Consider the following 12,773-nt stretch of genomic DNA (forward strand, 5'->3'; position numbering starts at 1 on the left):
ATAAACAGGTGACAGAATAGCGTGATAGATACTGGTGACAGAAGAAAGTGATACATGATAGACACGGGTGACATAAGAAAGTTTTACATGATAGATGAGTGATTTAGAGTGATTTGTCATAAGCACAGGTGACAGAAGAGAGTGATACGTGATAGACACGGGTGACAGAATAGAGCAATACGTGATAGATAAGGGTGACAGAAGAGAGTGATACGTGATCTATGTGGGTGAGAGAAGAGAGTGATACGTGATAGATGCGGGTGAGAGAAGAGAGTGATACGTAATAGACACGGGTGACACAAGAGAGTGACACGTGATGAACACGGATGTCAGACGAGAGTGATATGTCATAGACACGGGTGACAGAAGAGAGTGATACGTGATAGACACGGGTGACAGAAAAGAGTGATTCGTGATAGACACAGGTGTCACAAGAAAGTTTTACGTTATGGACATGGGTGAGAGAAGAGAGTGATAAGTCATAATCACGGGTGACAGAAGAGAGTGATACATGATAGAAAGTTTTACATGATAGACACGGGTGAGAGAAGAGAGTGATACCTGATAGACACGGGTGACACAAGAGTGTGATACGTGATAGACACGGGTGAGAGAGGAGAGTGATAAGTCATTGACACGGGTGACAGAATAGAGTGATTTGTCATAAGCATAGGTGACAGAAGAGAGTGATACGTGATCGACACGGGTGACAGAATAGAGCAATACGTGATAGATAAGGGTGACAGAAGAGAGTGATACGTGATCGATGTGGGTGAGAGAAGAGAGTGATACGTGATAGATGCGGGTGAGAGAAGAGAGTGATACGTAGTAGACACGGGTGACACAAGAGAGTGACACGTGATGAACACGGTTGACAGACGAGAGTGATACGTCATAGACACGGGTGACAGAAGAGAGTGATACGTGATAGACACGGGTGACAAAAGAGTGATTCGTGATAGACACAGGTGTCACAAGAAAGTTTTACGTTATGGACATGGGTGAGAGAGGAGAGTGATATGTCATAATCACGGGTGACAGAAGAGAGTGATACATGATAGACACGGGTGACACAAGAGAGTGATACGTGATTAACAAGGGTGACAGAATAGAGTCATACGTGATAGACACTGGTGACAGAAGAGAGTGATATGTGATAGATGCGTGTGAGAGAAGAGAATGATACGTGACAGACACGGGTAACAGAATAGAGTCATACTTGATAGACACGCGTGACACAAGGGAGTTATACGTGATAGACACGGTTGACAGACGAGAGTGATACGTCATAGACACGGGTGACAGAAGAGAGTGATACGTGATATACTCGGTTGACTGAAGAGATTAATACGTCATAGACGCGAGTGACAGAAGGGCGATACGTGATGGACATGGGTGACAGAATAAAGTCATACGTGATAGACACGGTTGACAGTCGAGAGTGATATTTGATAGACTCGGGTGACAGAGGAGAGTGACACGTGATAGACACGGGTGACACAAGAGAGCGTTATGTGATAGACATGGGTTACAGAAGAGAGTGATACGTGATAGACACGGGTGACAAAAGAGAGTGATACGTGATAGACATGAGTGACACAAGAGAGTGATAAATGATAGTCACGGGTGACACAAGAAAGTTTTACGTGATAGACACGGGTGAGAGAAGAGAGTGATATGTCATAAGAACAGGTGACAGAAGAGAGTGATACGTCATAGACACGGGTGACAGAAGAGAGTGATTTGTGATAGACACGGGTGACACGAGAGTGATACGTGATAGACACGAGTGACACAAGAGAGTGATACGTGATAGACACGGGTGTCAGAATAGAATCATACGTGATAGATGGGGGTGACACAAAAGAGTGATACGTGATAGACACCGGTGACAGAGGAGATTGATACGTCATATACACGGGTGACACAAGTAAGTGATACGTCATAGACACAGGTGAGAGAAGAGAGTGATACCTGATAGACATGGGTGAAAGATAAGAGTAATACGTGATAGCGCTCAATCTGAGCTGCCAACGTTGAAAGTCTTGAAGCTGACCAAGGAAGATTTGGTAGGGTTCCTTGCCTATGCCACATCTTTACCTGACCTTGGAACCCAGGTGCTTTCATTAGGCACTCAAACACGGTGGTATCCCCAGCATCCCTATGGACGTGAACAGAGAAAGTCTTGTGCTCAGCACTCCTGTGGATGTGCAAAGTAGGGATTGTCCCAGGGGTGCTGTGGGAAGAGGTTCGCGCGCTACGACGTGTGCCTCTTGTACCCCCCGGGGGGCGAGGCACTCGGCAGCCTCCCCGCGGGTCTGTACATAGGTAGTTTGAATTTGGCCACAGGGGATTCAGTTATCCTCCAATCAAATGGTACCAGGTGGCCCAAGGTCATTGGGCACTCTGGACATTTAAGGAGAACCTGTCCTGAACACCATTGCCCGCTATAAGTCTCTGTGTGTACAGTGTGCTTGGGTGCGTTCTCTGTGTTGGTTCATATTAACCTGTTGTCGTTACCAGTAGCAAACCGATCTGAAACATAATTCTGCCTGAACTCTGCCTGCCCTGACCCTGGATTGTTTGTGACTACTCTTGCCTGCTGCCTTCCCTGACCTCGGATTGTTCCTGACCTGCCTTTGCCTTACCCTTCTGTGCCACGCTTATCGGACCGATCATCTGTGATTAACCCTTGCCTTGTTTTATGACAACAAATAAAGCCTGATTAAAGGTTTCTTGGAGTTGGCTGTGGTTTGTGTGCCCAGGTGCATTACAATAGGGGGACCTAAGCTTTAGGAAATCTGCTGCCTGTAGGTTGCTGTGGTTCTTCTGAACTAAAGACTATGATTTGGTTTTTTGTTTAGGTAACAACAGATTCCAAGTAAAGTATTTGTTATCTAGCCAGGCCGGAGCCAACTCTGAACAGGACTTGTGTCACCTCTTCACTGAACTGTGCATAGAACAATGAGCGGTTCTCTACAAAGTTCTCATATTTGTTCGAAGATGCAGCTACAATCCTTTAGGAGGAAGCATGGAAGTCCTAAAGCACCTGTTTGTTGTTACTCCCACAGGAAGTCAAAGCCATGGAGAGGGAAACAAATGCACAATGGATTCGGTGCAACAAGGGACTGGCTATTTGTTGGTAGCAAAGCTGGCAGAAGTAACCAGGGCTGCACAGAAAAAACTGACCAGAGGTGTCAAACTGAGCCAGCAAGGTTCTACACAAGATGACGTCCTATGAAGATGTGGAGGACTTCCTCAATACCTTTGATAAGACCCGTAGAGGAAGACCTGGCCCCAAGCCATCATTCCTGACAGAGGATGCCCAGATGCCATATTTTTAACTGTGCAGCGAATGCCAAAAACTATGACAAACTGGAAATAGAGATGGTGTCTTGGCATCACTCCTGCTGTCCAGGCCTCATGTGTGCATTAATGAACCTAACAGTCCAACAGGTCACCCATTTCCCACATTCATAACTGAGTGTATATGGTGGGAAATGGCTGCAGCCAGAAACTCTCACCGCTCCCAGATTGTGGAGAAGGTCAGGACGGCTTCCTGGGAGTTCTCCCACAAACTGTACAGATAGGTGACTCCTGTAGACCAGCTTGTTTGGACGATTTAGCATTTCATGGCCTCAAAGGATTTCCTGGCAGGGCCAGCACATTAGAAATGTCCCAGTGACATATCTTGTTCATTTGGCTAGTAAAGCTTCTTTGCTGAAGTATAATGATTTTGTGAGTCTTACCCGGAATACCAAGTGTCCACTCCAGATATTCACTTTCATAGTCTACTGGTCTCACTGCCCATCATAATGGCTGTGTCTTTAAAGATGGCAATGGACACCCCCGGGCCACTGGCCAGCTCAGAGAACATCAATACTTTATATTAGTGTTGGATTATGCTGTCTGGTACTTTGAGGCCATTCTGCACTTCCAAAACTATTTCCAAGAAGATAATTCAGATGTTTACCTGTACAGCAATTCCCAGGGAATTCCCATGGATCAGAGGTCAGCCTTCACATAGGAATCATTTGTTCGGGATAAAGCAGCTTCACCCCTCGGTGCATTGGGCTACTTTTTAACACGCAATGGACAATGAAGCCCACCATAGCAGGTTGTTGCTGCCTACTTGGAGGATGGGATTTTTAGTAAGAATTGGGAGAATCTCCTCCTTGATGTTCAGGCTGTTATAGATAGAGAACGGCCATCACAGAAAACCTTGAGAAGTGCGCCATAGCTCTGGAGGGCACCATTCCTTGCCCACACCATTGGGAGGCCTCAGGTTTTTAAGGGTGACGCGATGACATGACAAAAATCAGGCATACACCTTGGCATGGTGGGCCATTATCAGAGGTTTGCCACCCTAACGGACACTTCCTATAGTGACATGAGGAGTATGGACACTTCCTATAGTGACATGAGGAGTACGGTACTTCCTATAGTGACACGAGGAGTACGGACACTTCCTAATATATCTTAGTTATATAGAAATTTTGCATTTCCATACCAGAAGATATTTCTCATCATGTAAATTTTTCATGCCAACATTTTCCACTCATCTGACGTCTGATTGTCAGCTACTGTGCAATGTATGTGTGTGAACGAGGAGTCACATGGACAGGAGATGCCCCCCCAGGCACAATAAAAGGCTGATAATGACATTTCCAGCTTCCAGCCAGATTAAGTTGGTATGACACTGATTGTCCTCAGCACAATGTCCTCATTCATCCACATGCAGCATGTGAGGGGTTAATCCATGTGTAGTGTCCGGACATGAACTGGGAGTCCACAGACTGGCAGAAGGGGTTAATGCCATGGTATGTAGGTGGCTCTGTCCTCCCCCTCATCCTCTACTTAGTGGAGGAAATGCGGGCAGATGGTCGGTAATATATTTATATTCTTGCTTAGGATTTGTGTGCTCCGAGTACCTATTACTATCCCCTGAACCCATCAACCCCCAAAACTTCTTAGTGCCCCCAAACATCTCTCATTCACCCTCTGCTGCCTCTGACCATCTTTCAGTGGGATCATTCTTCATGTGCCCCCAGTCCATCTCTCAGTACCCCCAGTCCATCTCTCAGTACCCCCAGTCCATCTCTTAGTGCCCCCAGTCCATCTCTCAGTACCCTCAGTCCATCTCTTAGTGCCCCCAGTCCATCTCTCAGTACCCCCAGTCCATCTCTTAGTGCCCCCAGTCCATATCTCAGTACCCCCAGTCCATCTCTTAGTGCCCCCAGTCCATCTCTCAGTTGGATCTGATTGGCAGCTCCCTTACGCTCAGAGTGACATCTCATGGTTGGAGCTGTCGTGTGCCGTGGTGCTGTACATCCCTGCAGTGAACAATGTGGCGTTGTGTTGTACAATGGGAGTCCCATGACCCATGGAGGGCATTCAGCCCTTTACTACTGGAAATGAGTTAAGTGTGCCCAGTGAGCCTTAAATAATGAGCATGACTTAATTCTATTGGGACACTGTCACTCCCCATCTTCTTTTATATGTTTGCACAAAGTCTTCTTGGTGGCATTCTGACTCCTGACATCAGCACAATGAGGTTTGAAGATGTCCTCTCAGAAGTTGGTGTTTTTGGAAAATTCCAGATTGTATCTCTCCTGATCCTCTGCCTCCCTCGTGTTATCCTTCCTCTTCATTTCCTATTACATATCTTCATCTCAGCTGTGCCACCCCACCATTGTGCCATCTCCACCCAAAGGAACCCCGGGAACCTGAGCCACGAGGACCTTCTCCTCATTAACATCCCCCGGGCACAGGATGGGACGTTCAGCTCATGTAAGATTTATTCCCAGCCCCACCTGATCCTCAACAGATCCCAGGGGCCCATCAATGGATCTGGTGTGCAGAGCTGTGACCGGGGCTGGGACTATGACCTGTCCACGTTCTCCTCCACCACCGTCACTCAGGTAAACTTTTATTTCTCATTATACATCCAAAGATTTCCAAATTATTGCCAATTTCTCCAGAACCGCCGCGGCACATTGTACTTCCAGCCCCTCCGTCATCTCCGCAAAGGGAATATTTGTAGACTGAATGGGAAATGAATTGGTAAATTATCTTCTTCCTACATTTCCAGAATCCCCAATGTTTGATCTTTTTACTTTAACCTTAAAAGATTGAATTAAATTATGAAATTATTGCCACAGACCTAATCTGATTGAAATGCTTGTTGTTCCTCATATACAGTCGGTTAGTTCATCCAGTTATATTATTTGTATAACACCTTCATGGGTAGGGTGATGGTGGAGCATTGCATGAGAGGAGAATGGGGGTGAGGAGGAAGGACAGGTAATAGTGGAGAAGGGGGTGGCAGCTGATAGGCTGAGGCGTGGACAGCAGGAAAGATGGAGGGATAGGGAAGGAATATAATGATGGAGAAAGGAATGGGAGCAGATGGCAGTGCAGGGAATAGGAGCTGATGGAGAGAGAAATGTAGGGTATTGTATGTACTGAGAGCAGCGGGGGGATTTATCGGTGGAAAGGGGAAAAGAAGAGGGTGGGGGGGATAGGATATGATAATACAGATGATATGATAATACAGGTGAGATAATACTACAGGTGAGATGATAGTATGGATGAGATGATTGCAGGTGAGATGATAGTATAGGTGAGAGGATAGTACATGTGAAATGATAATACAGATGATATGATAATACAAGTGAGATGATACTACAGGTGAGATGATAGTATGGATGAGATGATTGCAGGTGAGATGATTACAGGTGAGATGATAGTATAGGTGAAAAGATAGTACAGGTGAGATGATAGCACAGGAAAAGCACCACACACCTCACAATGAGATGCCACGTAAAAGTTCAATGAGAAGGTAACAATTTAGGCAAATTCTAATGATTTGATTTCACCTAAATTTGTACAGGAAGCCCCTGACATGTTTACATTTCTGGGATATAGGATGCAGGGGGCAGTTATAGGGAAATGGGGGGCTTCTTAGAAAAGCTTTAACAATGGCAGAGACGTTAACAGGGTCCCTGCAGTCCATGGTAAATCCTGGCAGATTATGGCAGCTTGTGGTGAGTAATAGTGGGTCATAGTGGATAATAGGGGGTGATCTTGATGAGTTATGGGGAGTCATGGTGGTTAATAGGTGATTTTGGTGAGTAATAGGGGGTCATGGAGGGTAATAGTGGGTGATGGTGAGTAATAGGCAATCATGGTGAGTATTAGAGGTCATGGTGGTTAATAGGTGATTTTGGTGAGTAATAGGCAATCATGGTGAGTATTAGGGATCATGCTGGTTAATAGGGGATCATGGTGGGTAATGGGGGGTCATGGTGGGTAATGGGGGTCATGGTGGGTAATAGGGCATCTTGGTGAGTAATAGAGTGACATGGTGGTTATATGGGATCATGGTGAGTAATAAGGGTCATGGTGGGTAATAGGGGGTCATGTTGAGTAATAGGGGATCATAGTGAGTCATAGGGGGTCATGGTAAGACAAGATGAATCATGGCGGGTCATGGAAGGTAAATTGAATCACATTATCTGACCCCAGAATCTGTCCCAGCACTCCGCATGCTGACCCGTGTCTCTCCCTCCCACAGATTTGGGCGTAAGAAGATTTTGTTGGTGTCATTGCTGGTGAGCACCATATTCGGGGCCCTGTCGGCATTCTCTGTGTCCTACCTCATGTTCTCCGTGTGCAGACTGCTGAGTGGAGTTGGGTTAATGGGAATGACCCTGATCTCTATCACCCTAGGTATGAGCTCCATCTGCCCCCCCATGGGGTGACCTCTATAACCTCCACCTTTTGATGGGGTCACCGTCCCAGATCTCCATCAGCTGCTGGAAAGGTCCTATCAGTGGCAGCCTAGAAATGTGGGAGAGATGCTGCCACGGCAGAAGGAAGCTTCCAGGCAGAAATAAAAACCTAAGATTGCAGACCAGAGAGTCTGGGCAGTGTGGCAGAAGGGGCAGAAGAGGCGAAATGGCATTGAGATGGAGATCAGAACTGTTGATGATCATGGAAGGGGAAACATTAAAAGGGGACACAGAGGTGGGGGGCAGAGTGGGCACATGGGTTTTGAAGCTGAATTGAGAACCCCCCAGTAACACTGAGAAATGGGGGGGGCAGAAATAGTAATATTACCCAAAGTTTTGCCCTCCTGGGCCATTCCTTTTCCATGGATGAACAATAATATCTTCTCAATTATTTGATCTCAGTGTTGGAGTGGACGGATGTGGCTCACCGCACATTTTGTGGCACCATCAGTAGTCTGTCGTGGACAGCGGGTTACATGATCCTGGCACTGTTGGCCTATCTGATCAGAGACTGGCGATGGCTGCTATTGGCCACCACTGCCCCCTGCTTGATTGGCATCGCCAGCTGGTGGTGAGTATGTGGGGTTTCTGTATTGGTAATATGTGACAGCATCAAAATCCTAACTGCCCAACTCTGGGGCAGACGGTAGGGGTGTAGTGTGACCCCATACCAACCCATAATTGGGAGGGGTGGCCACCAGTGGGGGCAGATTCGCCTAATGAATGATTATTCTCCATAGGTGGGTCCCAGAATCTGCACGTTGGCTCCTTACCAAGCAGGACGCTGTCAGTGCCCACAGGTATCTCTCCCAATGTGCAGAGATGAACGGGAGGCCAAATTTCAGGAAAAACATCTCACCAGAGGTAAGTCCACCCCAGGCCATCACCGGGAACAACATGGTTTCCCCTCCATCACAACCTCCAGAACTGCCTGATACCCTGCAGGAGGAAAGGATCCGCATGATGTGCACGGGATGGGGGGTATAAAAGATCAACTGCTTGGAGTCTGACCCTGGGAGGACTATGGGTGCATGGACCTAGGACCTGTCAGGTACTCACATTACCCATAATTGTCCCTTATTTGCCCCCTATGTGACCCCTGCTGGACCCCTATACACAAATCTGCCAGAACATCCAAATACCTTCTTTGTAGAGGCAAACACAGAATAAACAGGCTGCATGGAATCTGATCCTGGGGCAGGTGACAGTGTGACTTGGGGCTTTATACTTCCCCTATTTGTGATGAGTCCAGGGGCCCATCCTAGGAGGGGACACAGAAATGTCAGCCCTATTAGAAGCTGAATTGTCAGTGTTGTCCCTTCAGGTCCTTCAGAAGACGGTGACGGTGGAGAGTCGCAAATACACCTTCTGGGACCTGGTGAGGACGCGGCAACTGCGGAAGAACACGGTGTGCCTGGGGGTCATGTGGTAGGTGCCACCGTGCCCCCTCCAGGGTGCTTTGATATTTTTGTTACCCCACCCTCTTCAATAAACCACCAGAGGTGCTGCCCCCACTGTGCTTGATCTCCCACAATGCACTGCAGCAGTGTCCCCCATTCGTCACTGCCCCCCATCAATGTTTCCTTAGTCATTGTCCCCCACTATGTCCCTTACCAGCCAGTGTCCCCCTATCAGTGTCTCCCCATCAGTGCCCCCCCAGATGGTACCTTCAGTCGGTGCCCCCCAGTCAGTGCCCCCCAGTCAGTGTTCCTTGTTTTGTCCCGGCAGGTTCGGCGTGGCGTTCAGTTATTATGGGATCAGTTTCCATGTGACGGGGTTCAGTCTCAGCCCCTTCCTCACACATTTCATATTTGGGGTCATCGAGCTCCCGGCCAAAGTCAGTGTTTATCTGCTGCTGGATCGGATTGGACGGAAGATATGCCAAGGAGGATCCCTGATCATCACCGCCTTGTGCATCGCCCTCACCTGCCTCACCCCCTCAGGTACCAACCCACCCCAACATGTAAACCCATTACAAATCTGTGCTCCACCCTTCATTGTAACTGCTCCTACTGACACTCAGTTCTAGATGGAAACGATCACATTGTAACTGGTTGTGTTCTCTGGATTAGGTGAGTGGCGCTCCCTGGTCGCCATCATGGGGAAAGGGTTCTCAGAAGCTGCATTTACCACGGCCTTTCTCTTCACCGCTGAGCTCTACCCCACTGTCATCAGGTAAGGCACTGATACCACACTGACACCCCACTGACACGCTGATACCCCAGCAATAACTCCCAGGATTCATGAATGACCCCCAATAGCCAAGACAGGTGAATGGACAGGTCCTCTTTAGGAATGATCACATGACAATGACTGCAGGCTACTCACCATCTCGTTGTCCACCAAACATCTCTCCACATGTGGCCCCAGGCAGGATGGGGGCAGGTTGAGGATGGTCCTCTTCTAGCTGGATGGGGCTGGTAAAGGATATCCCCAGGGGTCCCCAATGGTGACTGGAGCCCCCTCCCCCATTTTAGGGTTTATTGGTTCCCTGGTGGGGACTATTGCTGGTCTTAAGGGGTTCAATGTTGGGGGTCTGGGTAGAGTTAGGCACCAAGAAGAAGGGGGTATTAGGCTGGGATAATAGGAGGGCAGTATTCTCCCCGGGGTAGTCTCAGGGCCCCAGGCTGTTACCCCTAGCCCCCCAATTCCTTACACTGGACTCGATTTTTCTTTCCACAGACAGACCGGCCTCGGCTTCTGCTCTTTCATGACCCGCCTGGGTAGCTCTTTGGCCCCTCTGGTCATCCTCCTGGAAGATATTTGGCCCTTTATTCCCCCCATGGTGTTCAGCAGTATGTCCCTGGTGTCTGGGGTGGCGGCCTTCCTGCTAACAGAGACGTGTCACCTGCAGCTACCGGAGACCATCCAGGACGTGGAGCTGGACAGGTAACCAAAACATCTGTGCTGTCCCTTTAAGAAGACAGGCTTTAACAGTACCTAACAGTGTCCTGGCACATGCTGCCGGTTGGTGGCTGCATGTTTGGGTCCTGGCACAGACACGTCTGGGCCATTTCCATGCACACATTGGGGTGTTTCCTGCTGTGACCCCCGAGGGCAAGGTAAATTCCTGCACACAGCTGACTTCCTAGTGACCCCAGGTCTAAAAACCACAACTTCCTCCTCCATCACTTGTCAGATTTTCATCCATATTTATTCCTTGGTTACACCCAATGCAGAATATAAAGCTTCACATGAAGGATTCTTTAGAATGTCTGCGATTATCAGAAGGTTTATCCCAACAAAGACAGATAAAAAAAGTATTGTCCAAATGTACAGAGGCAGACGTAACCAACAGTGGGGCCCCGGTGTAGAACGGGCTTTGGGCCCCTGTGGGGCAATCAGCATTGAGGAAATCAGGACCCCCAGCACTCGGCTCCATACAGTCACAGATACCCCATGGGGAGGGAACACAGCTTGGCGCATGTCGTGGGTGAGGGTAAGTATACCAGTATTGTACCATCCCAACTCCTTCCTTCACCATGGGGGACACGGCCTCTTCTGGACCCCCAAAAGGGGTTATTGGAGGGGTGTACATTCCCACAAAGAGTTATAGAGGTGATGGTGCAGCACCTAAGGGCCCCCCTGCTCAGCCCTGAACCACTGTTGGTGCTGCACCACAATAACTATGGTGCCGGCCTCCTGGATGTGTTTTGTATGATGGCCACACGTGTCCTTATTTCGCCCTCTGTGGTTTGGAACATATTAGGTAACAACGTGGGGCATCCCAGGGTTGGCACCTGATTCTTGTCAGATGATTCCCCAACCACATCCAATGGATTCCTCGCCAGGCTACAAATCCCCAGCAGCCGTGGGTAATGCCCAGTACATGGAGGTTGTGCCACACTGAAACATTGGGGTTTCTTCACCTCACTGAGCCATGCTGGCACCTCCTTAGGTTGGCACCTCCGCCATTTATTTCCACTAAGCAGAATATACAACCCGGGACACCTCGGTGCAAAGCCTGGGAGGAATTAAAGCTGAAGAGACCCCAGAAAGGTGTCAGATCCCCCACAACCGGGGCCCTGGAGTTATCCGTCTACGTGAGGTCTTCATCCTATAGACAGACAATGGGGTCCCTTCCTCCACCCCCCACAAGATGTTTGGTGACCTTCTTATTGAACCCACCGCTTACCCACCTGATCCTCAACAGATCCCAGGGGCCCATCAATGGATCTGGTGTGCAGAGCTATGACCTGTCCACGTTCTCCACCACCACCATCACTCAGGTACCATCTTGTCTCTTGTATACATTATCTGATGTCTAATAAAGTTTTACAGCTTCAAAAATAACAATCTGGTGGCTCTTTAAATGGGACGTGGCCCCCCCGGGACACCCACACAGGGCCCTTATGAAATGCTGGGTCTCACCCCAATAAATATCCTCACCGGTGGTCCAATACTTTTCTATGTCTGAGGACCCCCCACTGGTAATCCCACCAATCCGCTCATCAGAAATTTACCCGGAAGGGGAGGGCTGAGACCCCGGCCGGGCACTGTGACCCCGGGTCTGGTAACTGTAAAATGCTTAGCCACTGACTGCCGGTCCCTCTGTCATCAATCCCGGGACCTGACTGGCCCTAAGGGTAATTGTCCCTCCAGCCCCACCCCCTCTGCCTTATTTCCTTCACCTGACCCTTGAAGTTTGGGGTTATTGATGAGGGTGAGGGGACCCCCTCAGTTCAGGGGACGGGGTATCCTCATAGATGGGCCCAGTGGCCCCATTGTACAATATGAGTTTTATGTGTTCTCTTTATTGGAGTGACGCTGGGAGCCTGACCGGTGAGTGCGGTGCCAACCTGGCACAGAGATGGGGGGTGCAGGATGGGGAATGTATGGTGAATGGATGGGGGTTGGGAGTGTATGGTGAATTTATAGGGAGTGTAAGGTAAATGGATGGAGGCTGTATGGTGAAAAGATGGGGGTATGGTGAATAAATGGGGGTGTATGGTGAAAGGATGGGGGTTCGGGGAATGTATA

General features: G+C 48.7%; 1 protein-coding gene across 1 annotated transcript; it reads left to right on the forward strand.

Annotated features, from left to right (window-relative positions):
• Positions 1-5,545: 5,545 nt before the first annotated feature.
• Positions 5,546-12,061, forward strand: SLC22A7 (solute carrier family 22 member 7). The gene is made up of 9 exons (XM_072410322.1): positions 5,546-6,039; positions 7,540-7,731; positions 8,196-8,364; positions 8,534-8,657; positions 9,118-9,221; positions 9,522-9,736; positions 9,866-9,968; positions 10,476-10,682; positions 11,692-12,061. Exons 1-9 carry the CDS (start codon positions 5,550-5,552, stop codon positions 12,059-12,061), a joined length of 1,974 nt encoding a protein of 657 aa, XP_072266423.1. The 5' UTR covers positions 5,546-5,549.
• Positions 12,062-12,773: the final 712 nt, after the last annotated feature.

This window comes from Pyxicephalus adspersus, chromosome 4, assembly GCF_032062135.1.
Source record: "Pyxicephalus adspersus chromosome 4, UCB_Pads_2.0, whole genome shotgun sequence".
In the NCBI taxonomy this organism is placed as follows: Eukaryota; Metazoa; Chordata; class Amphibia; order Anura; family Pyxicephalidae; genus Pyxicephalus; species Pyxicephalus adspersus.

What these genes read in the sequence shown, in the direction of transcription:
- SLC22A7 (XM_072410322.1), top strand. Translation starts at nt 5,550, where the DNA reads ATGAGGTTTGAAGATGTCCTCTCAGAAGTTGGTGTTTTTGGAAAATTC. An exon ending in CTCTACCCCACTGTCATCAG is followed by an intron (nt 9,969 to 10,475) that starts GTAAGGCACTGA and finishes TTCTTTCCACAG; the next exon opens with ACAGACCGGCCTCGGCTTCT. An exon ending in CAGGACGTGGAGCTGGACAG is followed by an intron (nt 10,683 to 11,691) that starts GTAACCAAAACA and finishes GCACCTCCTTAG; the next exon opens with GTTGGCACCTCCGCCATTTA.